The sequence below is a fragment of the Rhinoderma darwinii genome, chromosome 1 (genome assembly GCF_050947455.1).
Source record: "Rhinoderma darwinii isolate aRhiDar2 chromosome 1, aRhiDar2.hap1, whole genome shotgun sequence".
Lineage (NCBI taxonomy): Eukaryota > Metazoa > Chordata > Amphibia > Anura > Rhinodermatidae > Rhinoderma > Rhinoderma darwinii.
Genome location: NC_134687.1, coordinates 416,373,235 through 416,400,553, shown reverse-complemented (window position 1 = coordinate 416,400,553; position 27,319 = coordinate 416,373,235). Strand labels below are relative to the sequence as shown.

The window sequence follows — 27,319 nt, the reverse complement described above, 5'->3', positions numbered from 1 at the left end:
GGAGAGCTCGGTGTTACCCCATCCAGCCGGGAGGGAATCCGCCCAGACGAACCGGATAGTGAGGAGAAGGTACTAACGGTACCTGATGCAGCAGCGCCAGCCGCAGCGGCGGTTAACTGTGCAGGGCGTCTGCCCTGCATTCCCCGTTGCCGATCAGCGGCCCATCGTCGCTGATTTTGGCAGTTAACCCCTTAATTGCGGCGTTCAATTTTGAACGCCACAATTAAGGTGTTTAGCGCCTATCGGGGCCCCCACGTGAAATCACGGGGGCTGGCGATGATACCCATGGCAACCGGACGCCAGACAATGGCTTCTGGACTGCCATGTACAGAAGCCTATGAGGACCAGCCGGAGGGTGGTCGTCGTAGGCTTCCTGTCAGTGTGACTGTTACGTCACAATGACAGTTGGAATGCATTACACTACGTGTGTAGTGTAATGTATTCCAGCAGCGATCAGAGCTGCAAGTCTAAGTGTCCCCTAGTGGGACAAGTGAAAAAAGTAAAAAAAAGAATAAAAATGTTTTAAAAAAAAAAGTGTAAAAATAAAAGTTATAAGTGACATAAACAAGAACTGCTTTTTAAATGAAAACGTAAAAAAAAAGTACACATATTTGGTATCACCGCGTTCGTAATGACCCCAGCTATAAAACTATAATATTATTTTTCCCGCACTGTGAACACCGCAAAAAAAATAAACGAAAAGCAATACCAGAATCACTATTTTATGGTCACTACCCCTCCCAAAATATACAATAAAAAGTGATCAAAAAGTCGCATGTACGCCAAAATAGTACCGATACAAACTACAACCCATCCCGCAAAAAACAAGCCCTTACACAGCGTTTTTGACTGAAAAATAAAAAAGTTATGGCTCTCAGAATATGGTGACACAAAAAATAATTTATTTTCTAAATAAGTTATTTTATTGCGCAAACGCTGCAAAACATAAAAAAACCTATATACATATGGTATCGCCGTAATCGTACCGACCAGCAGAATAAAATATAATGGTCATTTATAGCCCAGGGTAAACGCCGTAAAAAATAAATAAAAATCATTGTCAGAATTGATGGTTTTTGGTCACCCGGCTTGCCGAAAAATTGAAATAAAAAGTCGCATGTACCCCAAAATGGTACCAATAAAAATTACAAATTGTCCCGCAACAAATAAGCCCTCACACGGCTCCGTTGGTGAAAAAATAAAAAAAGTTCCGGCTCCCAGATTATGGCGATGCAAAATGTGCAGAGCGTTCCAAAAGCGGATAGGATCGGGTGCCATTTATAAGTGCGACACTGGCCACATAACTGCGGATTATTATTTTTTTCCCCCATTATTATGCCCCTGATGTACTCTGCCCAGCCTACATGTACCCACACATTATAAACTGAAATGCCAGCACAACGCCAGAGCTACTACCAAGCAAGATATGCGCTCCAAAAGCCAAATGGCGTCCCTCCCTTCTGAGCCCTACAGTGTGCCCAAACAGCCATTTACGTCCACCGATATGGCATCGCCATACCCGGGAGAACCTGGATAAAATTTTATGAGGTATTTGTGGCACAAACTGGGCACAACATATAGTGCATTAAAATGGCACATCAGTGGAAAATGTTAATTTTCACTCTGCACCATCCCTTGGCGCACCATGACTTAATAGCATGTCGTGGTGTGTGTGTGTGTGGGGGGGGGGGGTATATATGGAGCGTCTTACTTGCCGAGCCCGCGCCATACACTGCGGGTGTCAGCTGTGTATTACAGCTGACACCCGGGACTAACGTACAGAAACAGCGATCACGCTGTTACAGGAGCCTGTAAAAATGACAATATACTGCAATACATTAGTATTGCAGTGTATTCTACCAGTGATCTAATGATTGCTGGTTCAAGTCTCCTAGGGGGACTAATAAAATATGTAAAAACAAAAGTAAATAGTTATTATTAGTGGAAAAAATTAAATAAATATTTAAAGTCCAAAAAGAAACCCTTTTCACATTTTTTCTCTAAAGTTATGTAAAAAAAAAAAAATATATACAAAATTGGTATCGCTGCGTCCGTAAAAGTCTAAGCTATTACAATATACCATTACTGAACTCGCACGGTGAACGCTGTGAAAAATAAAGAATTTTAAATGGCAACATCACAGTTTTTTGGTCACCTTGGCTCTACCAAAAAATTTAATAAAAAGTGCTCAAAAAGTATTATGTACCAAAAAATGGTACCAATAAAAACTACAGCTCGTCCCGCAAAAAAATAAGCCCTCACACCACTCTATTGACGGAAAATTAAAAAAGTTGTGGCTCACGGAAAGCGGGGAGGAATAACGAAAAAGCAAAAGCAAAACATGGATTAGTTCGGAAAGGATTAATTACTTTCTAATGAAAAAACATTTATGACCACATGTGAGATATAGCCGTACTCGGGAGAAATTGCTTTATAAATGTTGGGGTGCATTTTCTCCTTTATCCTTTGTGAAATTGAAAAAATTCAACATTTTAGTGGAAATAATGTTGATATTAATTTTCACGGCCTAATTCTAATAAATTCTGCAAAAGACGTGTGGGGCCTAAATGCCCACTATACCCCAGGATAGATTCCTTAAGTGGTGTAGTTTCCCAAATGGGGTTACTTTTGGGGGGCTTCCACTGTTTCGGTCTCTCAGTGGCTTTGCAAATTCGACATGACACCCAAAAACTATTCCAGCTAAATTTGAGCTCCAAAAGCCAAATAGCGCTCCTTTCCTTCTAAGCCCCGGTGTGGGTCCAAACAGCAGTTTATTACCAATCAGGAGAAATTGTTTTACAAATGTTGGGGTGCTTTTTCTCCTTTATTCCTTGTAAAAATTAAAAATGTCTAAGTTCTCACCAAAAAAAAGTAGATTTTTACCTTTACAGACTAATTCCAATGAATTCAGCAAAACAACTGTGGAGTCAAAATGCTAACTTTACCCCTAGAAAAATTCCTTGAGGGGTGTAGTTTCCAAAATGGGGTCACTTTTGGGGGTTTCCACTGTTTTCATCCCTCCAGTGCATTGCAAACGCGACACGGCACTGAAAACTATTCCAGTAAAATCAGAAATCCAAATGGTGCTCCTTCTCTTCTGAGGCCTGCTGTGCGTCCAAACAGCAGTATATTACCACATATGGGGTATTGCTATAATCGGAAGAAATTGCTTTACATATGTTGGGGTGTTTTTTCTACTTTATTCCTTGTAAAAAATGTTAATTTCTAAGTTTTTTCACAAAAAAAGTCGATTTTCATCTTCACATACTAATTCAAATAAATTGAGCAAAAAAACTGTTAGTTCAAAATGCTAACTATACCCATAGATAAATTCCTTGAGGGGTATAGTTTCCAAAATGGGGTCACTTTTGGGGAGTCTTTACTGTTTTGGTACCACAAGATGTATTCAAACCTGACATGGTGCCTAAAATATATTCTAAAAAAAGGAGGCCCCAAAATCCACTAGGTGCTCCTTTGCTTCTGAGGCCGGTGTTTCAGTCCATTAGCGCACTAGGGCCACATGTGGGATATTTCTAAAAACTGCAGAATCTGGGCAATAAATATTGAGTTGCATTTCTTGGGTAAAACCTTCTGTGGTACAGAAAAAATGTATTACAAATGAATTTTGTAAATTTCACCTCTACTTTGCTTTAATTCTTGTGAAACGCCTAAAGGGTTAAAACACTTTCTGAATGCTGTTTTGAATACTTTGAGGGCTGCAGTTTTCAAAATGGGGTGATTTATGGGGACTTTCTAATATATAGGGCCCTCAAAACCACTTCAGAACTGAACTGGTCCCTGAAAAAATAGGCTTTTGAAAATTTTCTTGAAAATATGAGAAATTGCTGCTAAAGTTCTAAGCCTTGTAACGTCCTGGAAAAATAAAAGAATGTTCAAAAAACGATGCAAACATAAAATAGACATATTTGAAATATAAACTAGTAAGTATTTTGTGTGGTATTACTATCTGTTTTACAAGTAGATACATTTAAATTTAGAAAAATGCAAATTTTTGCTAATTTTCTATAAATCTTGGTGTTTTTTACAAATAAATATTGAATTTATCGATCAAATTTTTTCCCTAACATGAAGCACAATATGTCACGAGAAAACAATCTCAGAATCACTTGGATAGGTAAAGGAATTCTAGAGTTATTACCACATAAAGTGAAACATGTCAGATTTGAAAAATCGGCTTCGTCCTGAAGGCCAAAACAGGCTCAGTTCTGAAGGGGTTAACCCCTTAAGGACGCAGCCTTGTTTTGGCCTTAAGGCTCAGAGCCCATTTTTGAAATCTGACATATTTCACTTTATGTGGTAATAACGTCGGAATGCTTAAACCTATCCAAGCGATTCTGAGACTGTTTTCTCGTGACACATTGGGCTTTATGTTAGTGGTAAAATTTGGACGATATATTCAGTATTTATTTGTGAAAAATTGCAAAATGTAGAGAAAATGTATAAAAAATAGCATTTTCCAGAATTTAAATGCATCTGCGTGTAAAACAGACGGTTATACCACCCAAAATAGTCACTAGCTCACATTTCACATATGTCTACTTTAGATTGGCATCGTTTCTTGAACATTCTTTTATTTTTCTTGGACGTTACAAGGCTTAGAACATAAACAGCAATTTCTCATATTTTGAAGAAAATTTCAAAAGCCTTTTTTTTAAGGAACCTGTTCAGTTCCGATGTGGCTTTGAGGGGCCTATGTATTAGAAACCCCCATAAAACACCCCATTTTCAAAACTAGACCCCTGAAAGTATTCAAAACAGCATTTAGAAAGTTTATTTAACCCTTCAGGCATTTCACAGAAATTAAAGAAAAGTAGAGGTGAAATTTGCAAATTTAACTTTTCTTGCTGAATTTCAATTGTATTCAAATTTTTTTCTGTAACACAGAAGGTTTTACCAGAGAAACACTGCTAAATATGTATTGTCCAGATTCTGCAGTTTTTAGAAATGTCCCAAATGTGTCTCTAGTGCGCTCGTGAACTAAAACACAAGCCCTAGAAGCAAAGAAGCACCTAGTGAATTTGAGGCCTCTTTTTTATTAGAATATATTTTAGGCAGCATGCCAGGTTTGAAGAGGTGTTGAGGTGCCAAAACAGTAGGAATTCCCCAAAAGTGACCCCATTTCGGAAACAACACCCCTCAAGGAATTCATTTATGGTTGTTGTTACCATTTTGACCCCACGGTTTTTACACAGCACGTATTTGAATTGGGCTGTGAAATTAAAAAAATGAAATTTTTTCCAATAACATGTCATTTTTGATCAAAATTTCTTATTTTTACAGGGAACAAAATACCCCATTTTGTTGCCCAATTTGTCCTGAGTGCAGCAATACCCCATTTGTGGTGATAAACTGCCGTTTGGGCCCATGGGTGGCCTCAGAAGGGAAGGAGTGCTGTGTGTTCTTTGGAGTGCAGATTTTGCTGGATTGGTTTTTGGGTGCCATGTCGCATTTGCAGAGCCCCAGAGGTATCAAAGCAATGGAAACCCACCAGAAGTGACCCCATTTTGGAAACTACACCCCTCAAGGAATTAATTGATGGGTAATGTGACCATTTAGACACCATAGTTTCTTCACAGAACTTATTTGAATTGGGCTAGGAATTTTAAAAAAATATATATTTTCCAATAATATGTCGTTTTAGCTAAAAATTTCTTATTTTCACAAGAAATAAAACACTCCATTTCACCTCTACTTTGCTCTAAATTCGCTTCTCCTAATGAGCATTGCCTACTCCGAGATGACCCCAGTTTTGACCGTTTGTATAAACAGAGACCCCTATTAGACCGTTTCAGTGCCCGGTTTTCCCAAGCATACACCACCGAGACGTGTATTTCTTATTGATGAGTCCTTGGTACATTTTAAAGGGAGGCTTCAATTCAGCGAGTACCTGCCGAGTAAGAGGGCAAGGTATGGCGTGAAGATGTATAAGCTGTGCGAGAGTGCATCAGGGTATACCTACAAATTTAGGATATATGAAGGGAAGGACACCAGTATTCAGCCCCCAGAATGCCCCTCCTTACTGGGAGTTAATGCAAAAATTGTGTGGGGTTTGGTGCACCCACTGCTGAAAAAGGGTTACCACCTCTACCTGGATAATTTTTATACCAGCGTCCCACTCTTCAACTGCCTCTACCTGGATAATTTTTATACCAGCGTCCCACTCTTCAACTGCCTCGCTTCCAGAAGTCCTGCGGCATGCGGCACCGCTAGAAGAAATCTGAGAGGCCTCCCTAAGACTCTGCTTGGGGGTGGGAGCAGGGCACAATCTAGCAGCAACATATTGTGTGTCAAGTACAAGGACAAGAAACATGTCACACCAGTACCCATGTACCTTTATGAGGTACCAGTACAGAGACCCCCAAACCAGACTGCATCCTGGACAACAATAGGTACATGGGAGGGGTGGACTTGTCAGATCAGGCCCTGAAGCCCTACAGCGCCATGCGGTGGGGTATAAGAAGCTGGCCGTGCACATCATACCGATGGCAATGTACAATGTGTACATGCTACGTCGATGTACAGGCCAGAGGGGAACTTTCCTGAAATTTCAAGAGGTGGTTATCAAGCCCTGTTGAACTTTGTTGCCCCTAGCAACGGCATCATGGTGCCACAGACGACTTGACTTTTTAACACTTGGCCACTCAGCAGCAGGACATCCGACCATGCAGCAATTCGCTCTAAGACATCTGCAGCCTGGCTCCGATTGGTTGCCCTTAGCAACAGCACTCACAGCTTGTATCTTTGGCATCCAAGCTCTTTGCTTTTAAACCTTTTCCAAAACCTTAGGAGCCACCGACATCATGGCATCGTGTGATGCGGTGCATCCACCTTGTGCAAAGGTCCGTTTATCCAGCGACATATGTAGTTGTGCCCACACAGACTCTCGCTCTGCTTCAAACTGGACACTTTGGGTATGACCATTTAGTTTAGCAAGGTCTTCCTGCCGCAGTATCTGCCACATTTGAACCATAAGAACCATTGCAACGTCTCCGAACTTTCACAACTCAGCACAAACAGCCTCTCTCCTCAGAGACCGTCACTTTAAAAAAATACAGTTTCTGGCCTTTTAAATTCCAGGTGCCCTTTTAGTGCCCAAAGCAATTCTCCACCATATGTGACAACTTGGGGTAAGTTAGCTCACAGGACCACCATCTCCAGGGTAAGATGGTTGGCATACTTAAAGTCTCCAGATTATAAGTGCCCTATCTCCTACATAATCTGATCGGCGCTGTAATGTAGATAACAGTGGCTTTTATTTTGAAAAACGATCATTTTTGTGCAATTTTAAATTTATGCTAATTCGTTTCTTAACCCCTTCCCGCTCCTGGACGTACTATTAGGTCATGGCAGCTGTATCGTTCGCGCTCCATGACCTAATAGTACGTCTCGGGAGCAACGGCCGTTTCGGCCGTCCTTCCGACACATACAGGAGCTCCTGCCCTCAAGTCCCCTAGTGGGACAAAGTAATAAAGATAAAAAAAAGTTAAAAAAAGATGTGTAAAAATAAGAAAATAAAAGTCGTAAAAGTATTAAAAGTAAAGATCCCCCTTTTTACCTTATCAGTCATTTATTATTAATAAAAATATATAAACAAACAAATAAACTATACATAATTGGTATCGCCGCGTCCGTAACGGCCTGAACTACAAAATTATTTCGTTATTTATCGCGCACGGTGAACGCCGTAAAAGAAAATAATAATAAACCGTACCACAATCACAATTGTTTGGTCACTTCACCTCCCAAAAAATGGAATAAAAAGAGATCAAAAAGTCGCATGTAACAAAAAATGGTCCTGATCGAAACTACAGTTCGTTACGCAAAAAATAAGTCCTCGCACGGCTTTATTGATTGAAAAATAAAAACGTTATGGCTCTTAGAATAAGGTAACACAAAAAGTGAATGATTGTTTACAAAACGTATTTTATTGTGCAAACGCCATAAGACATAAAAAAAAACTATAAACATCTGGTATCGACGCAATCGTATCGCCAAGCAGAATAAAGTGAATATGTCATTTATAGCGCACGGTGAACGCTGTAAAAAAAAAAGAATAAAAAAACAATAGTAGAATTGCTGTTTTTTAGTCACCGCGCCACTTAAAAATAGAATAAAAACTGATCAAAAAGCCGCATGCACCCCAAGAAAACTACAATGGATTCCTCAAGGGGTCTAGTTTCCAAATTCGGGTCACTTTTGGGGGGTTCCCAATGTTTTGGCACCACAAGACTTCTTCAAACCGGGCATGGTGCCTAATAAAAAAAAGGCCTCAAAATCCACTAGGTGCTCCTTTGCTTCGGAGGGCGGTGCTTCAGTCCATTACCACACTAGGGCCGCATGTGGGATATTTCTCAAAACTGCAGAATCTGGGCAATACGTATTAAGTTGCGTTTCTCTGATAAATCCTTTTGTGTTATAAAAAAAATGGTAAAAAGAGGATTTTCTGACCAAAAAAAAATATGTAAATTTCACCTCTACTTTTCTCTAAATTTCTGTGAAACACCTAAAGGGTTCATAAACTTTCTAAATGCTGTTGTGAATACTTTGAGGGGTCTAGTTTCTAAAATGGGGTATTTGATAGGGGTTTCTAATATATGGGCCCCTCAAAGCAACTTCAGAACTGAACTGGAACCTAAAAAAATAAATAAATGAGGCAATACTTTGCTTCTTACATTATACTGATAATGAGCCGTGCCCACCCCGAGATGACCCCAGTTTTGACCGTTTGTATAAACGGAGACCCCTATTAGACCGTTTCAGTGCCCGGTTTTCCCAAGCATACACCCCCGAGAAGTGTATTTCTGTTGATGAGTCCCTGGTACATTTTAAAGGGACGGTTCAATTCCGCGAGTACCTGCCGGGTAAGAGGGCAAGGTATGGCGTGAAGATGTATAAGCTGCGAGAGTGCATCAGGGTATACCTACAGGTTTAGGATATATGAAGGAAAGGCCACCCCCAAACCAGACTGCATCCTGGACTACAATAGGTACATGGGAGGGCTGGACTTGTAAGATCAAGTCCTGAAGCCCTACAGCGTCATGCGGTGTGGTATAAGAAGCTGGCCGGGCACATCATACAGATGGCTTTGTACAATGCGTACGTGCTACGTCGATGTGCAGGCCAGAAGGGAACTTTCCTGGAATTTCAAGAGGTGATTATCAAGAACCTAATCTTTAGGGACCAAGAAGGGGGGGCACCCAGTACTTCTGGAAGCGGGGCCACACGCATCGTACCAGGGCGGCAACACTTTCCAGGAGAAGTTCCCCAAACTGGCAAGAAGGGAAAAAGTCAAAAGAGGTGCAAAGTCATCTATAAGAGGGCGATAAGGGATGACACAATATATCAATGTGACACGTGTCCCGAATAACCAGAGCTCTGTATGAAAGAGTGTTTTAAAATTTATCATACATCCCTTGGTTTATAATTTACCCCAATTTTACTTACCCTGATGCCCTCCGCACAGCTTATCCCCCCTCGTCTTTCCCCTCTGAGCCCTGTTGTGTGCTCAGGCAGCTGATAACAGCCACATGTAGGGTATTGCCATACCCGGGAGAACCCACATTACAGTTTATGGGGTGTAGGTCTCCGGTCAAAATGCTCACTACACCGCTAGATGAATGCCTTAAGGGTGTAGTTTTTAAAACGGGGTCACTTCTTGCGGGTTTCAACTGTACTGGTACCTCAGGTGCTTCTGCATACATGACTTCGCACTAGAAAATCCCCAGTAGGCCAAATGGTGGTCCTTTCCTTCTGAGCCCTCCCATGGGCCCAAACGGCAGTTTATCACCACAAATGGGGTATTGCGGCACTCAGAACAAATTGCGTAACAGAATGGGGTATTTTGTTTCTTGTGAAAATAAGAAATTTTCAGCCAAAACTACATATTATTTGAAAAAAATAATTTTGTTTTCATTCCCAGCCCAATTCAAATAAGTTCTGTGAAAAAACTCTGGGGTCAAAATGGTCACAACACCCATAGATGAATTCCTTGAGGGGTGTAGTTTCCAAAATGGGGTCATTTGTGGTTGGTTTCTATTGCTTTGATACCTCTGGGGCTCTGCAAATGGGACATGGCACCCGAAAACCAATCCAGCAAAATCTGGACTCCAAAGAACACACAGCGCTCCTTTCCTTCTGAGCCCTCCCATGGGCCCAAACGGCAGTTTATCACCACAAATGGGGTATTGCCGCACTCAGGACAAATTGGGCAACAAAATAGAGTATTTTATTTCTTGTGAAAATAAGAATTTTTGAGCTAAAATGACATATCATTGGAAAAAATATATATTTTTTTAATTCCCTGCCCAATTTAAATAAGTTCTGTGAAGAAACTATGGGGTCTAAATGGTCACATTACCCATAAATGAATTCCTTGAGGGGTGTAGTTTCCAAAATGGGGTCACTTCTGGTGGGTTTCCATTGCTTTGATACCTCTGGGGCTCTGCAAATGCGACATGGCACCCGAAAACCAAACCAGCAAAATCTGTACTCCAAAGAACACACAGCGCTCCTTCCCTTCTGAGGCCTCCCATGGGCCCAAACGGCAGTTTATTGCCACAAATGGGGTATTGCTGCACTCAAGAGAAATTGGGCAACAAAATTGAGTATTTTGTTCCCTGTGAAAAAAAGAAATTTTGATAAAAAATTACATCTTATTGGCAAAAATGTCATTTTTTTAATGTCACAGCCCAAATGAAATAGGTGCTGTGAAAAAACTGTGTGGTCAAAATGCTAACAATAACCATAAATGAATTCCTTGAGGGGTGTAGTTTCCAAAATGGGGTCACTTTTGGTGGGTTTCCATTGCTTTGATACCTCTGAGGCTCTGTAAATGCGACATGGCACCCGAAAACCAATCCAACAAAATCTGGACTCCAACAAACATATAGCGCTCCTTTCCTTCTGAGCCCTCCCATGGGCCCAAACGGCAGTTTATCACCACAAATGGGGTATTGCCACACTAAGGACAAATTGGGCAACAAAATGGGGTATTTTGTTCCCTGTGAAAATAAGAAATTTTGATCACAAATGACATTTTATTGGAAAAAATGACATTTTTTTCATTTCACAGCCCAATTCAAATACATGGTGTGAAAAAAATGTGCGGTCAAAATGGTAACAACAACCATAAATGAATTCCTTGAGGGGTGTAGTTTCCAAAATGGGGTCACTATTGGAGGATTCCTACTGTTTTGGCACCTCAACACCTCTTCAAACCTGGCATGCTGCCTAAAATATATTCTAATAAAAAAAAAGAGGACTCAAAATGCACTAGGTGCTTCTTTGGCTTGTGTTTTAGTCTACGAGCGCAGTAGGGCCACATGTGGGACATTTCTAAAAACTGCAGAATCTGGACAATACATATTTAGTAGTGTTTCTCTGGTAAAACGTTCTGTGTTACAGAAAAAAAAAATGAATAAAATTGAAATTCAGCAAGAAAAATGAAATTTGCAAATTTCACCTCCACTTTGCTTTAATTCCTGTGAAATGCCTGAAGTGTTAAAAAACTTTCTAAATGCTGTTTTGAATACTTTGAGGGGTCTAGTTTATAAAATGGGGTGTTTTATCAGGGTTTCTAATATATAGGCCCAACAAAGCCACTTCAGAACTCAAGAGGTACCTTAAAAAAAAGGCTTTTGAAATTTTCTTAAAAATATGAGAAATTGCTGTTTATGTTCTAAGCCTTGTAACGTCCAAGAAAAATAAAAGAATGTTCAAAAAACGATGCCAATCTAAAGTAGACATATGGGAAATGTTAACTAGTAACTATTTTGGGTGGTATAACCGTCTGTTTTACAAGCAGATGCATTTAAATTCTGAAAAATGCAATTTTTTCTAAATTTTCTCTAAATTTTGCCATTTTTCACCAATAAACACTGAATATATCGACCAAATTTTACCACGATCATGAAGCCCAATGTGTCACGAGAAAACAGTCTCAGAATCACTTGGGTAGGTTTAAGCATTCCGACGTTATTACCACATAAAGTGAAATATGTCAGATTTGAAAAATGGGCTCTGAGCCTTAAGGCCAAAACTAGGCTGCGTCCTTAAGGGGTTAATGCCCAACTAGGCGTTTTTTAACTTTTGACCAAGTTGGCGTTGTAAAGAGAAGTGTATGATGCTGACCAATCAGCGTCATACACTTCTCTACATTCATGTCCATTTGTACTCAGCACAGTGTGATCTCGTGAGATCACGCTGTGCTGTCACATACACCCACATTAACTTTACTGAAGTGTCGGGAGTGTGAATAGACATTGCGTCCTGGCTAGAGGCAATGTCTATTCACACTCCCGACACTTCAGTAAAGTTAATGTGGGTGTATGTGACAGCACAGCGTGATCTCGCGAGATCACGCTGTGCTGACTACAAATGGACATGAATGGAGAGAAGTGTATGTCGCCCAGTTGGGAATTAAGAAAGTAATTCGCATAAATCTAAAATTGCTCAAAATAAAAACCACTGTTGTTATCTACATTACAGCGCCGATCAGATTATGTACTACTTATAATGTGGTGACAGAGCCTCTTTAAGAATTTTCACTCCAAGACAGTGGATTCGGTATGAAACTGGCCGCAACCAGCTTTTTTGTCTTCATACATGAAAAGCAGTTGTACAAAACAGTTCAAAAATAACGCCTAGGCCATCCAGTCTCTAACAAAACATACAGCTTCCCTAGCTATCAGGGTGAAAGGCCTTCTGCTTAGCACCTCACAACAAACATGTTCTTACCAGAACCTCTGACTCCCACAGGCTGGCAATACCAGACTTCCTCAGACTGGGAGCATTGTGTGAACAGATCACACCTTTCTTAACCCCTTCAGGACACAGCCTGTTTTGGCCTTCAGGACACAGCCAATTTTTTCAAATCTGACATGTTTCACTTTATGTGGTAATAACTTCGGAATGCTTTTACCTATCCAAGCGATTCTGAGATTGTTTTCTCGTGACACATTGGACTTTATGTTACTGGCAAAATTTGCTCGATACATTAAGTATTTAATTGTGAAAAACACCAAAATTTTTAAAAAAATTTCAAAAATTTGCATTTTTCTAAATTTAAATGTATCTGCTTATAAGACAGATGGTAATACCACACAAAATTGTTGCTAATTAACATCACCCATATGTCTACTTTAGATTGGCATTGTTTTTTGAACATCCTTTTATTTTTCTATGACATCACAAGGCTTAAAACTTTAGCAGCAATTTCTCACATTTTCAAGAAAATTTCAAAAGGCTATTTTTACAGGGACCAGTTCAGTTGTGAAGTGGAACTTAGGGCCTTATATATTAGAAACCCTCGATAAGTCACCCCATTTTAAAAACTTCACCCCTCAAAGTATTCAAAACAGCATTTAGAAAGTTTCTTAACCCTTTAGATGTTTCACAGGAATTAAGGCAAATGTTTTTCAGAAATTAATTTTTCATCTATTTTTTTTGTAATACAGAAAGTTTTACCAGAGAAACGCAACTCAATATCTATTGCCCAGATTCTGCAGTTTTTAGAAATACCCCACATGCGGCCCTAGTGCACTTATTGACTGCAGCACAGGCCTCAGAAACAAAGGAACACCTAGAGGATTTTGGGGCCTCCTTTTAAATTAGAAAATATTTTAGGCACCATGTCGGGTCTGAAAGTCTCTTGCGGCGCCAAAACAGTGGAAATCCCCCAAAAGTGAGCCCATTTCGGAAACTATACGTTGAGGAAATTATCTAGGGGTATAGTGAGCATTTTGACCCGCAGGTTTTTTGGAGAAATTATTGGAAGTAGGCCGTGAAAATGAAAATCTATAGTCTTTCAAAGAAAATGTAGGTTTAGCTAATTTTTTCTAATTTCCACAAGGATTAAAAGGAGAAAATGCACCACTACATTTGTAAAGCAATTTCTCCCGAGTAAAACAATACCCCACATGTTGTAATAAACGGCTGTTTGGACACACGGCAGGGCTTAGAAGGGAAAGAGCGCCATTTGGCTTTCGCAGCTCAAATTTAGCAGGAATGGTTTGCGGAGACCACGTCGCATTTGCAAAGCCCCTAAGGGACCAAAACAGTGAAAACACCAAAAAAGTGACTCCATTTAGGAAACTACACCCCTTGAAGAATCCATCTAGGGGTGTAGTGAGCATTTTGAACCCACAGGGGTTTCATAGATTTTATTAGAATTGGGCAGTGAAAATCCTTTTTCTTCAATAAGACGTAGTTTTAGCTGAAAATGTTTCATTTTCTCAACAAATAAATGAAAAAAAGCACCACAACACTTGTAAAGCAACTTCTCCTGTGTATGGCAATACCACATATGTGGTCATAAACGGCTGTTTGGGCACAGAGTAGGGCTCAGAAGGGAAGGAGCGCCATTTGGCTTTTGGAATACAGATTTTGCTGGATTGGTTTCTGGGCGCTATGTCGCATTTGCAAAGTCCCTGTGGGACCAAAACAGTGGATCCCCCCCAGAAGTGACCCCATTTTGGAAACTACACCCCTCAAGGTATTCACTTAGGGGTGTAGTGAGCATATTAACACCACAGGTGATTGGCAGAAATTGGTGTGCACTTGATGTTGCAGAGTGAAAATGGGATTTTTTTTCTATGGATATGCCAATATGTGGCGCCCAGCTTGTGCCACTAGAGACACACACCCCAAAAATTGTTAAAAGGGTTCTCCCGGGTATGGCGATGCCATATATGTGGAAGTAAACAGCTGTTTGGGCACACTGTAGGGTTCAGAAGGGAGGTAGCGCCATTTGGCTTTTGGAGCGTGGATTTTGCTTGTAATAGTTTTGTATTGAGTCTTACTGGTGTTTCCGTTTATAATGTGCGGGTACATGTAAGCCGGGCGGAGTATATAAGGGGCATAGTCAGGTGGTATAATAATAGGGTAAACAAAAACAATAAAATTATCCATAGATGTGTGTTACGCTGTGACACAATCCTTTCTGCACAGGCCAGTGTCGCACTGATAAACTGTGTCCTTTCTTATCCCCCTTTTGGTCCACACTCCGCACCTTTGCAGTTTGAGGAATTTTGCTGAGAAGTGTTTTCCTGGTATAATACAGGCACCGTCGCTTCCAGCAGATATGTTTGGGCTCTCCCCTTCCTGGTTCCCTAATTTTAGGGGCCTTGATAATTCGCCACTTGAAACAGAAGAAATGTTCCTCTCGGGCCGGCACAACTGCATATTTTTATTTCCTGGCTTATTGGAGCCTTAACTAATTTTATTTTTTCATAGACGTAGTGGCATGAGGGCTGTTTTTTTGCGGGACGAGCTGTAGTTTTTATTGGTACCATTTTGGGGTACATGCGACTTTTTGATCACTTGTTATCCTTTTTTTTTGGGAGGCAAGGTGACCAAAAAACAGCAATTCTGACATTATTTTTTTAAATTCTTTTTATACAGCGTTCACCAATCATTATAAATTACATGTTACCTTTATTCTGCGAGTCAGTCCGATTCCGACGATGCCTAATTTATAAAACTTTTTTATGTTTTACAACTTTTTGCACAATAAAATAACTTTTGTAAAGAGAATGGATTTTTTCTGTCGCCAAGTTGCGAGAGCCATAACGGTTTTAATTTTTCCGTTGACGGAGCTGTATGAGGGCTTATTTTTAGCGAGACGAGTTATAGTTTTTATAGGTACCATTTTTGGATACATGCGACTTTTTGATCACTTTTTATTTCAATTTTTGGAAGACAAAGTGACCAAAAAATAGCAATTATGTCAGTATTTTTTAGTTTTTTTTTTATGGCGTTCACTGTGCGGAATAAATAACATAATATTTTTATAGTTAAGGTCGTTACGGTCGCAGCGATACCAAATACGTATGGCTTTATTATTTTTTTCAATAATAAATGACTTGATAAAGGAAAAAGGGCGATTGTGTTTTGTGTTATTATTTGAAACTTTTATTGTATTTTTACAACTTTTATTTTTACTTTTTTTACACTTTTTTTTTTTACACTTTTCTTTAGTCCCACTAGGGGACTTGAAGGTCCAACTGTTTGTTTGATGTTCTAATACATTGCACTACCCATGTAGTGCAATGTATTAGAACTGTCAGTTGTTCACTGACAGCAAGCCGATCAGGCTCCGCCTCCGGGCGGGGCCTAATCGGCTAACGTAATGGCAGATAGGAAGCCTTTGTTAGGCTTCCGGTTGCCATAGCAATCGCCCCCCCGCAACAATCGGCCCCCGCAATCGCGTAGCGGGGTGCCGATGTTGCTATAACAACTTAAATGCGGCGGTCACTATTGACTGCCGCAATTAAGGGGTTAATCGGTTCGGATCACCGCTGTGATCCGATCCGATGTTTTCCCCCAGTACTAAGGCTGCTAGTAGCAGCCTGTACTGGGAGATGCCGGGCTGCGGGGAGCGTCTGTGTGCTCTGTTAGGAGCACACGTGGATTAAGGGGCTGCAGGCACAACGACCAGCTTTGTAGCCCGTTAATCTACGTGGGGTGGTCGTGAAGGGGTTAAAGGAGCTGGCAGCTAATGAGACTCATAAGGCAGCCCAAACCCTTGACTGTCCTTAAGATGGAGTGGAACTTTTACTATTCTCTTCCACTCCATCAACCCAGAACTTTTAAATATATAATTCTGGGACCAAATCCTGCCCCTTAGTAGCTGCACTGCTACAATAATATATATATATTTTTTTAATATGCACATTACATGCACACATCATACACATAAGCAGACAGTATACAATGACAAGTCCACATTGTATACACACATGCGCTTACTTTTTATGTAGGGTATTTGGGAAGGGAGTTCAGCAGCTTGATGAGGTGAGAGCATTTCTCCTGCTCACAACCCGAAACAGTGCCCGCAGACAGTCTCCCCTCCCCGACTGGTAACAGCAGCAGGAGGAGGAGGAGAGTGTGTGTGAAGAGTAGGGAAGGGGGGCTGGAGGGGGAGATTTTAAAGTAGCACAGGGAGTTTTGTGAGATAGCAGCACAGACAACAGCTGCTATGGAAGTCGGACAGAGGTTCTAAGCTGCAGTGATACCGTGACGACGGCAGCTACAGCACCCGGCGGCCGAGTGGGCTCCTCCCAGGGCAGTGGGCCCCAGGTGCGGACACCAGCCCTGGTCTGTGGGCAGGGTATGTCCTATAGGAGGAGCCACTTTTTATTTTATTTCTTCGTGTCAAAATCCTCCTAGTGGCAACAGCATATACCCAAATGTACAAATGTAACGAGCAAGAAACCAACTTACCAAAAATTGGACAATTAGTAGACCTTTCTCAAATGGATCTCTCTCTAAGGGCATTCCTTCTTTCTGAATGCATTTTAGGTGTCCGTATTTTATGACTTCACCTGAAGTACAAAATGTTTCAGAAAGTGAACATTTATATTCAAAAAATTCCCATAAATGTAAACCATCAATTTTAAAAGTTAATATGAGTGTCCATACTTTACATTCACTTTAATGGGGAGATGTGTGGTTCCTTTTTGTATTAGGAATAGAGACCCCAAATTTTGGCATACAACAGTCGGACCCTTACCAATAACATTTATAAGCAGATCTACTTGATATGACAGAAAAAATGTTTGTTGGTAAGACCCTTTAATAAGTACAAAGTGGAACTGTAACCTTGTATGATAAGTATAGAATATAGGAAATATTAATACAATACTGAATGTTTATGTTTAAAGAATTAAGTAGTTATGACACAGGCTCAGCCTACTAACCTGCAAGAGATGTGACAAGGAGAGTTCGTCCATCCATTGTCCCTATTGTTCTACTGAACCCACACAAAGCTTCTACTAGTGGAATCTGCATCTTCATAATTAAGTTGTCATTTTCCCTTTGATATACTTCATGATCCCTCTGATCCAACACAACGACAACATCTGCTGGTTCTAGACCTGGTTGTTGATCCCCTTCCCCATGGAAAACAAGTTTCTGGCCATCTTTCATGCCTGCAAAATACACAATTTAGAGACCTCAGATCTACTAGTGCAAGAACTATACATATTGTTAATAGTACGTGTAAAAGGAATTTATCATGCACTTACCCTTCTTAATGTGAACTTCCAGGACCTTCTTCTCACATACAACCTTGTTTCCATTGCACTGTTTGCAGCGATCTTCGGAGTTAATGTGCTCACCCTCCCCACAGCACTCTGAACACATTGTCTGAACCTGCTGGACCAGCCCTGGCCCAATCTGCTGGACCTGAATTTGGATACCTTGACCTTTGCAGGTTGTACATTTCTCTACTGGTCCTTTCTTGCCACCATGACCTAAAGAGGAAAGAAGAACACTTAAGTGCAGGCCAAAAATAGTAGAAATCCATTCAAACAGAAGACATGACACATTAGACAATACAAGCAGATAAAGGGCGGGGGGAATCAAAACATCATCAGATCCAATCAGGGAAAATGTCTTACAATAGGGAGTATTATACCATTGCATTGCCCCACATGTATTTTCCTCGGGTTAGCCTCAGGCTACAAAGCAATGCGACTTCTAATATTCCAACATGGATACAAATTTTGCTACAGCAAGGTCCCATGCAACCTTTCACCCTATAAGAAATGGAAGTTGCATTGGCACTTTGAAGGGGTTTCCCCATCAGGGACATTTATGGCATATCCACAGGATATGCCATAAATGTCAGATAGATGCAAGGCCCACCTCTGGGACTCGCACATATCATTAGAACGGAGCCCCCTAAACCCCGTTCTATCTTTCTCTGTTCCCGCTGTGACTTGTAATTTGCAACCACGTTAGCCCTCGTTCATATCAGCGTCGGGTTCCGTTCGACCTTTCCGTCGGAGCAGCCCATGAACAGAAAGACAAACGGAAACCATATGTTGATTTTAATGGTAATGCTTCCGTTGCAAATGGTTTCAATTTTTTTAGCGGAAACAAAAGGCGTAGTCGACTAGGCCTTTGTTTCCGCTAAAAAACCCAGAAACCTTACGGAACGGAGACAAACGGAAACGATTTGCAACGTAAGCAGTACCATTGAAATCAATGGTAATGCAAACAGAAGCTATGGTTTACGCTTGTCTTTCCATTCATGGGCTCCTCTGACAGAAAGGGCTAACAGAATCCATGAAAGGAACCAGACGATGATGTGAACGAGGCCTAACATGGTCGGAAATTACAAGTCGCAGTGGGAACAAAGAAAGATAGAATTAGGTTTAGGGGGCCCCGTTCTCATGATAAGTGCGGGTCCCAGAGGTGGGACCTGCATCTATCTGACATTTATGGCATATCCTGTGGATATGCCATAAATGTCCCTGATGGGAAAACCCCTTTCATTTCACTGTGTAGCTTGAGCCAAATATGAATATGAATACCCAAAATAGTCAAGAATATTTTAAAACTAGGTATGATAGGTGTTATAACAGATAAATCATATTATTGCTTAAAAAAACCAACAAAAAAAACCTACTAAAATCGCTTGGATCTTTAATTATAACCTTTCATATGCCTTTATGTCAATGGTCACTTTTAAATTTGTCTGCTTGATCCATTTTAGGATGACCAATATTTGACAGCTTACAATAAAAAAAAACAAAAAAAAAAACTACCAGTATCAGTTTCGCATATCTTTATTTATTTACACCTCTGCCTTTATTCTTTTATTTGATAGATATATGGATGTCTTACCGTCACACTTGTCACAAATTACTTTCTTCTGTAATGCTAGCTTACGAATTGCACCATTATATATCTCTTCTAGAGATATAGATAACTTGTGGACGAAATTTTTACCTAAAAAAAAGAAAAACAGTACTAGAGAGGCAAGCTGCTTGAAAAACACTAAGAGGCTATTCCATGTGTTAACATTTATCAATAATTGAAGGGATAGGTGACTAATGTTAGATTGTTGGGGGTCTGACTACTGGGACCCACACCAATTGAATCCTCCACCGGCAGATACGTGGTGGGGAGCAGTTGTATGAAGCAGTGGCCGATCATGCGCACTGCTGCTCCATAAAACGCTGTGGGATGTACGGAGAAAGCCAAGCCAATCAGTCAGACCCCCACCAACCTAACATCATCTATCCCATGGATAGATGATAAAAGTAGTATTCCATCTATTAACATTTACACCGCGTTCCAAATTATTATGCAAATGTTATTTTTCGCTGATTTTCCTAAATAGTCGATGCAAATGGCAGTCAGTATAATCTTCAAGCCATCAACCGTTGGAGTATAATGCAAATTTTATTGAACAAATCTCCTAATAACAGATTTTCTTTTTAGAAGTAAAAAACTCAAAATGCACTGTTTCAAATTATTATGCACAACAGAGATCAAAACATTTTAAAGGTTGTTAGGGTATGTTCACACGGCCTATTTACGGACGTAATTCGGGCGTTTTTGCCCCGAATTACGTCTGAAAATAGCGCCTCAATAGCGCTGACAAACATCTGCCCATTGAAAGCAATGGGCAGACGTTTGTCTGTTCACACGAGGCGTATATTTACGCGCCGCTGTCAAATGACGGCGCGTAAATAGACGCCCGCGTCAAAGAAGTGACCTGTCACTTCTTTGGCCGTAATTAGAGCCGTTATTCATTGACTCCAATGAATAGCAGCGCTAATTACGCCCGTAATTGACGCGGCGTTCAAGCGCCTGCACATGCCGGTACGGCTGAAATTACGGGGATGTTTTCAGGCTGAAACATCCCCGTAATTTCAGCCGTAACGGACGCCCTCGTGTGAACATACCCTAAAGAGAACTAAAATGGTAATTTGTTGAATTTGCAGCATCAGGAGGTCATATTTACAGAAATCAAAAGCTCTTTCAATCAAAAAAAACTTAGCAGGCCAACTTACATGTTAACATAGGACCCCTTCTTTGATATCACCTTCACAATTCTTGCATCCATTGAATTTGTGAGTATTTTGACAGTTTCTGCTTGGATATCTTTGCAGGATGTCAGAATAGCAGAAAAGAAAAACGAAAAACTGATGGACCAACCAGCACACTTTGGGTAAAAAATAAATACAAGATAAAGCTGTATTAATCAATTATACAAAATTATTTATTATTTAGATTTTTTAAAAGTATTGGTATAAATTTCATTATCCATGCACAATTGTTAAATTAATGAAAATTCATTGTGCATAGAAATGGATTACTAACATTCATAGAAATGAGTTGCTAACATAGATGCAAGAGCAATTGCAATATACCGACAATTTAATACATGCGTCCCAAAATATGTTTAACAAGGTGATACAATGACATTATGTGGTTTAAGGAGAAATAACATTCAAGAGAATAAAAGCAGATTATTCCCTCCCAAAGTCCAGCTGCATGCTGTTCACATTATGCGTTAGAACGGGAGACAAGGCAGACACTCCCAAAATATGTTTGGGGAGAGGCAATTTTGTCTAGCTATCTTCTAGAGGTTTTCCACTAATGCCTTCAAGTTACAGGCATCGTCCAGGTTTCAGCATATATGTTTAGTACGGGATCCAGATGGCAAAGGATCCAAAGGAGATAAGAATTGCCGAGTAAAAACCTATATTTAGGCAAGATGTTATTTATTCAGGAGACATATATTCACATGACACATATCTGTATTAGACCAAAAAATGCTAAGGCTAGGTTCACACGACCTATTTTCAGACGTAAACGAGGCGTATTATGCCTCGTTTTACGTCTGAAAATAGGGCTACAATACGTCGGCAAACATCTGCCCATTCATTTGAATGGGTTTGCCGACGTACTGTGCAGACGACCTGTAATTTACGTGTCGTCGTTTGACAGCTGTCAAACGACGACGCGTAAATTGACTGCCTTGGCAAAGAAGTGCAGGGTACTTCTTTGCAACGTAATTTGAGCCGTTCTTCATTGAACTCAATGAAGAGCAGCTCAAGATTACAGGCGTCACAGACGCCTCGCATAATACGAGGAGGAGCATTTACGTGTGAAACGAGGCAGCTGTTTTCTCTTGAAAACAGTCTGTCTTTTCACACGTAAATGCCTGCTATCGTGTGCACATACCCTTAGAGAGGATTATTTGGAACCCTTTTCTCAGAGTTCTTTCACTGGTACCTTTGTGTTGTAAGTGTAGTCCAACTTCCAAAACTTTTAACAGGACGAAAAAATCCAGCTTTATAGCACAGGTCCAGAAGAGCCTCTCTTTTCCATAGTTGTCCTAATGGCTTTTAACAGGTTTGTCTGGATCTCTCTCCCTTCGTACCTCCTCACATACAGATATAGTACAGGCACGGCTGAGCTCATTGCAAACTGAAGTTAGAATCCAGCAAGGTACACCGTGTGTGACGTCAAACACATGTGTAAAAGGGTGATTGGCTAACGCGTTTCATCACATCTGTGACTTCCTCAGAGCCATTATTCCGTTCCCGGCTAGTGCCTTTTATATATGCTTCGTAATTAGATTTAATTGCAAGTTCCCGTCCATTCAGTGAGTATCTAGGCTTGCTTTCTACAAATTCGTACATTTCATAATTTTCCTACTATTCAAGACATTACAAAGGAATTCAATACATCATTGATCACAAGAAAAGTGGTTTTACCAGCAATGATTTACTTCATATAATACATAAAGGGTTTTACTCCTATTTCTGGAGACGTTATCATTTATTTTTATCTCTGACAAAGTTTCAGGTATAATTTTCATAGTTATAATTTTCACCATAATCATCTGGACAGATGTTTCTCAGAAATCAAAAAATATAATAAGATATAAAAGAGAGAAGAGAAAAATAAACAAAAAAGAGAGCAAAGAAAAGTATATATAGAAGAAGAAAAATAAAATTATATATAGTAAATTATAAAGTAAATTTAAATCAATCTTTTCAATATATAAATGGAATGTTCTGTTATAGTTATGGATTCTCTATCCAGACCCAAAAAGTGCTGTCTGAGAAATACCAGGTGCAGGCATGATAGAGTTAAAGAGACAAATCTTTATTCCACCTTATTCCATGTGGTGACAGGGAGCAGGTCAGAAAAGGCATTTGCCAGTCCCGACCGGGTCCCCATCACCCCATGGATGGGAGGTATGTAAATATATTTAGGAACAGTCATAATAGAATTAGGAGATAAACTTTACCTTCCATGTGGTGACATTTGTTAAACATATGTTGGGACGCATGTATTAAATTGTCGGTATATTGCAATAGCTCTTGCATTAATGTTAGCAACTCATTTCTATGAATGTTAGTAATCCATTTCTATGCACAATGAATTTTCATTAATTTAACAATTGTGCATGGATAATGAAATTTATACCAATACTTTTAAAAAATCTAAATAATAAATAATTTTGTATAATTGATTAATACAGTTTTATCTTGTATTTATTTTTTACCCAAAGTGTGCTGGTTGGTCCATCAGTTTTTCGTTTTTCTTTTCTGCTATATTCATTTTGGACGGCACCGTGCAATATATATTGCATTTCTTTTTGGGTTATTTAAAAGGATAATATTTTTTCTTTTTGTCAGGATGTCAGAATAGCCTCCCAGAGCTTCTGTTTTGATGTGAACTGCCTCCCACCCTCATAGATATTTTGCTTGAGGATGCTCCAAAGGTTCTCAATAGGGTTGCGTTCAGGGGAACATGGGGGCCACACCATGAGTTTCTCTCCTTCTATGCCCATAGCAGCCAATGACACAGAGGTATTCTTTGCAGCATGAGATGATGCATTGTCATGCATGAAGATAATTTTGCTACGGAAGGCACGGTTCTTCTTTTTGTACCATGGAAGAAAGTGGTCAGTCATAAACTCTACGTACTTTGCAGAGGTCATTTTCACACCGTCAGGGACCCTAAAGGGGCCTACCAGCTCTCTCCCCATGATTCCAGCCAAAAACATGACTCCTTGCTGACGTCGCAGCCTTGTTGGGACATGGTGGCCATTCACCAACCATCCACTACTTCATCCATCTGGACCATGCAGGCTTGCACGGCACTCATCAGTCAACAACACGGTTTGAAAATTAGTCTTCATGTATTTCTGAGCCCACTGCAACCGTTTCTGCTTGTGAGCATTGTTTAGGGGTGGCCGAATAATAGCTTTATGCACACTTGCAAACCTCTGGAGGATCCTACACCTTGAGGTTCGCGGAACTCCAGAGGCACCAGCGGCTTCAAATACCTGTTTGCTGCTTTGCAATGGCATTTTAGCAGCTGTTCTCCTAATCCTATTAATTTGTCTGGCAGAAACCTTCCTCATTATGCCTTTATCTGAACGAACCCGTCTGTGCTCTGAATCAGCCACAACTCTTTTCACAGTACGATGATAACGCTTAAGTTTTCTTGAAATATCCAATGTTTTCATACCTTGTCCAAGGTATTGCACTATTTCACGCTTTTCGGCAGCAGAGAGATCCTTTTTCTTTCCCATATTGCTTGAAACCTGTGGCCTGCTTAATAATGTGGAATGTCCTTCTTAAGTAGTTTTCCTTTGATTGGGCACACCTGGCAAACTAATTATCACAGGTGTCTGAGATTGATTACAATGATCCAAAGAGCCCTAAGACACAATACCATCCATGAGCTTAATTGAAAAACTAATAATTAAATGTTTATGACTCTTAAATCCAATGTGCATAATAATTTGGAACACAGTGTATTTAAAAATGCAAGATTACCTCTTTTCTCTCTATTGATATGGCCAATTCCACCAAAAAACATGTCAAAGATTTGAGAGGAAAAGTTTCCTCCACTTAGCCCTCCATCCTTAATGGCGTGTTCTCCACCTTGGTCATAGAGGTCTCTCTTCTTAGGGTCAGATAGCACCTGATAAGCTTGAGAGATTAGTTTAAACTAGAAAAAAAACATTAAGAGAATCCATTAGATGTAATCTACAAGCAGGCTGACATAACTACTCAATGGGCAATACTACAACAAATCAGGTTTTGATCAACATATAGTTGATTCAGGTTTTGATTATGTGGAGTCATAAGGCCTCATGCAAACGACCGTGCATTTGCGGACGTAATTTATCCGCATTTTTGCAGACCCATTCTTTTCTATGGCTCGACCGTGGTTTTCACCGATCCATTAAGGGGCCGTAAAAACTCAGAACAAGTCAATTTACGGCCCGGATTTGCGGGTTCACTAATACTAGATGCACAACAAAGGCTTTTTGCAGTCCGATGGACCGCAACATGTCCGTGGTTTTGCGAGCCGCAAAACCAATGCAGTAATGTGCATGAGTCCGAATAAACAATTAAAACATTGTAAGTACATAGTTACATAGTTAGTACGGTTGAAAAAAGACACATGTCCATCAAGTTCAACCAAGGGACGGGAAAAGGGAAGGTGAAAATTTCTACACATAGGAGCTAATACTTTTTTGTTCTAGGAAATTATCTAAGCCTTTTTTAAAGCCATCTACTGTCCCTGCTGTGACCAGCTCCTGCGGGGACTATTCCATAGATTCACAGTTCTCACTTTCTCCAGACGGAGGGAGTGCCCCCTTGTTTTTTGAGGGGGTTTTACATGGAACAGGATTTCACCATATTTTTTGTATGGGCCATTAATATATTTATATAAATTAATCATGTCCCCCCTTAGTCGTCTTTTTTCAAGGCTAAATAGGTTTAACTCTTTTAATCTTTCCTCATAACTTACATTCTCCATGCCCCTTATTAGCTTCGTTGCTCTTCTTTGTATTTTTTCTATATCCAGGGCATCCTTTCTATGATCTGGAGCCCAGAACTGAACTGCATATTCTAGATGAGGCCTCACTAATGCTTTGTAAAGTGGTAATATTATATCCCTCGAGTCCATGCCTCTTTTTTTTTTTTTAAATATGTATTTTTTCTTTTTCAACAATTACAGACAAGTAAACAAATATTCAAAAATTCAACAGCATGTCCCATGGCAATAACATCTCTGAACCATGCCTCTTTTAATACACGACAATATCTTGCTGGCCTTTGAAGCAGCTGATTGACATTGCATGCTGTTATTTAGTTTATGATTTACAAGTACACCCAGATCCTTCTCAACAAGTGACTCCCCAAGTGTAGCTCCCCCTAGGACATACAATGCATGCAGGTTGTTGGTACCCAGATGCATAACTTTACATTTATCTACATTAAACTTCATTTGCCAACTGGATGCCCAAACACTTAGTTTGTTTAAATCGGCTTGCAATTCACGAACATCTTCCATAGACTGAACTATATTACATAGTTTGGTGTCATCTGCAAAAATAGAAATAGTGCTATTAATCCCATCCTCTATATCATTAATAAATAAGTTGAATAATAGTGGTCCCAGCACAGAACCCTGGGGTACACCACTTATAACCGGGGACCATTCAGAGTGGGAATCATTGACCACAACTCTCTGGATACGGTCCTTGAGCCAATTCTCAATCCAGTTACAAACTATACTATCTAAACCTACAGTCCTTAAAGGGAAGGTGTCACGAAATGTTTTTTTTATATAATATTGCTTTTAGTATATCATTAAAATTAATTTTATTTATTTGTGTTCTTGTGTTGTACTTTTTATTTTTTTCTTTCTTTTACTTCACTATGGGGGCTGCCATTTTTTTTTTTTCATCTCTGTATGTGTCGATTAACGACACATACAGAGATGGAATACGGCAGCTACAGGGCATAGGGCACAATGAACGGCTCCCGTCCATTGCCTCTGCTATCTGACTCTGTACTGCGCAGATGCAGGTCAGAGTCACACAGCAGAGAAGCTGTTTGCAGGTTAATAGCAGGCGCCATCATGAAGACCAGCTGCACTGCAGGTGTGTGTCTCTGTCTGTCCCTCTCTCTCTCACAGACCGCCGCTCTCGTGACCCCCAACGGTCCCCCCCACCCGACGGCCCACTCCCGACGCCCCCCCCGACGGGCCCCCCTGTAGTCGTGCAGGAGACTCTGTATAAAGGATACATGGTGTAACTGTCCTGGGAAAGCTGGGTGTTAAACAATATGCTCGCTGTTAGTGTGGTACCCAGCTTTCCCAGACCCCTAAACGATAAATCTCTCTAGTTGTGCTGAGACTGAGAGGTTCATTAGTCACATACCCAAACAGTCTCAGCACAACTAGAGAGATTTACCGTTCAGGGGTCTGGGAAAGCTGGGTGACCACCATTACCCCTCCTACTGGAGTGTGAGAGGTTCATTAGTCACATCCCCAAACACACTCCAGTAGGAGGGGTAATGGTGGTCACCCAGCTTTCCCAGAAGCAGATATAACCAGGAAAGGGCTGGATGGACGGGCTGAGGGTGCACAGGGTTTTTGGTGATCCCCCTCTGTCATGTGATCGGACCTAGGTTACCGGTTCTGATGCAGACGGGGTTCATGTGACTATAAATCTGTCCAT

General features: G+C 40.4%; 1 protein-coding gene across 6 annotated transcripts in view; it reads right to left on the bottom strand.

Moving 5' to 3' along the window:
- LOC142655072 (dnaJ homolog subfamily A member 4-like) overlaps positions 1 to 27,319 on the bottom strand; it is a 125,267-nt gene that overhangs the window by 81,753 nt on the left and 16,195 nt on the right. For 5 of the 6 annotated variants that reach the window (XM_075828974.1, XM_075828972.1, XM_075828975.1 and 2 more), the window contains exons 3-7: positions 24,618 to 24,792; positions 19,651 to 19,755; positions 18,045 to 18,272; positions 17,718 to 17,948; positions 17,242 to 17,342 (exon numbers count right to left, since the gene is read on the bottom strand). In XM_075828974.1, coding sequence (XP_075685089.1) covers positions 17,242 to 17,342; positions 17,718 to 17,948; positions 18,045 to 18,272; positions 19,651 to 19,755; positions 24,618 to 24,792 — 840 coding nt within the window. The remainder of the gene's footprint in view (positions 1 to 17,241; positions 17,343 to 17,717; positions 17,949 to 18,044; positions 18,273 to 19,650; positions 19,756 to 24,617; positions 24,793 to 27,319) is intronic. The other variant, XM_075828976.1, reaches the window with a different exon arrangement.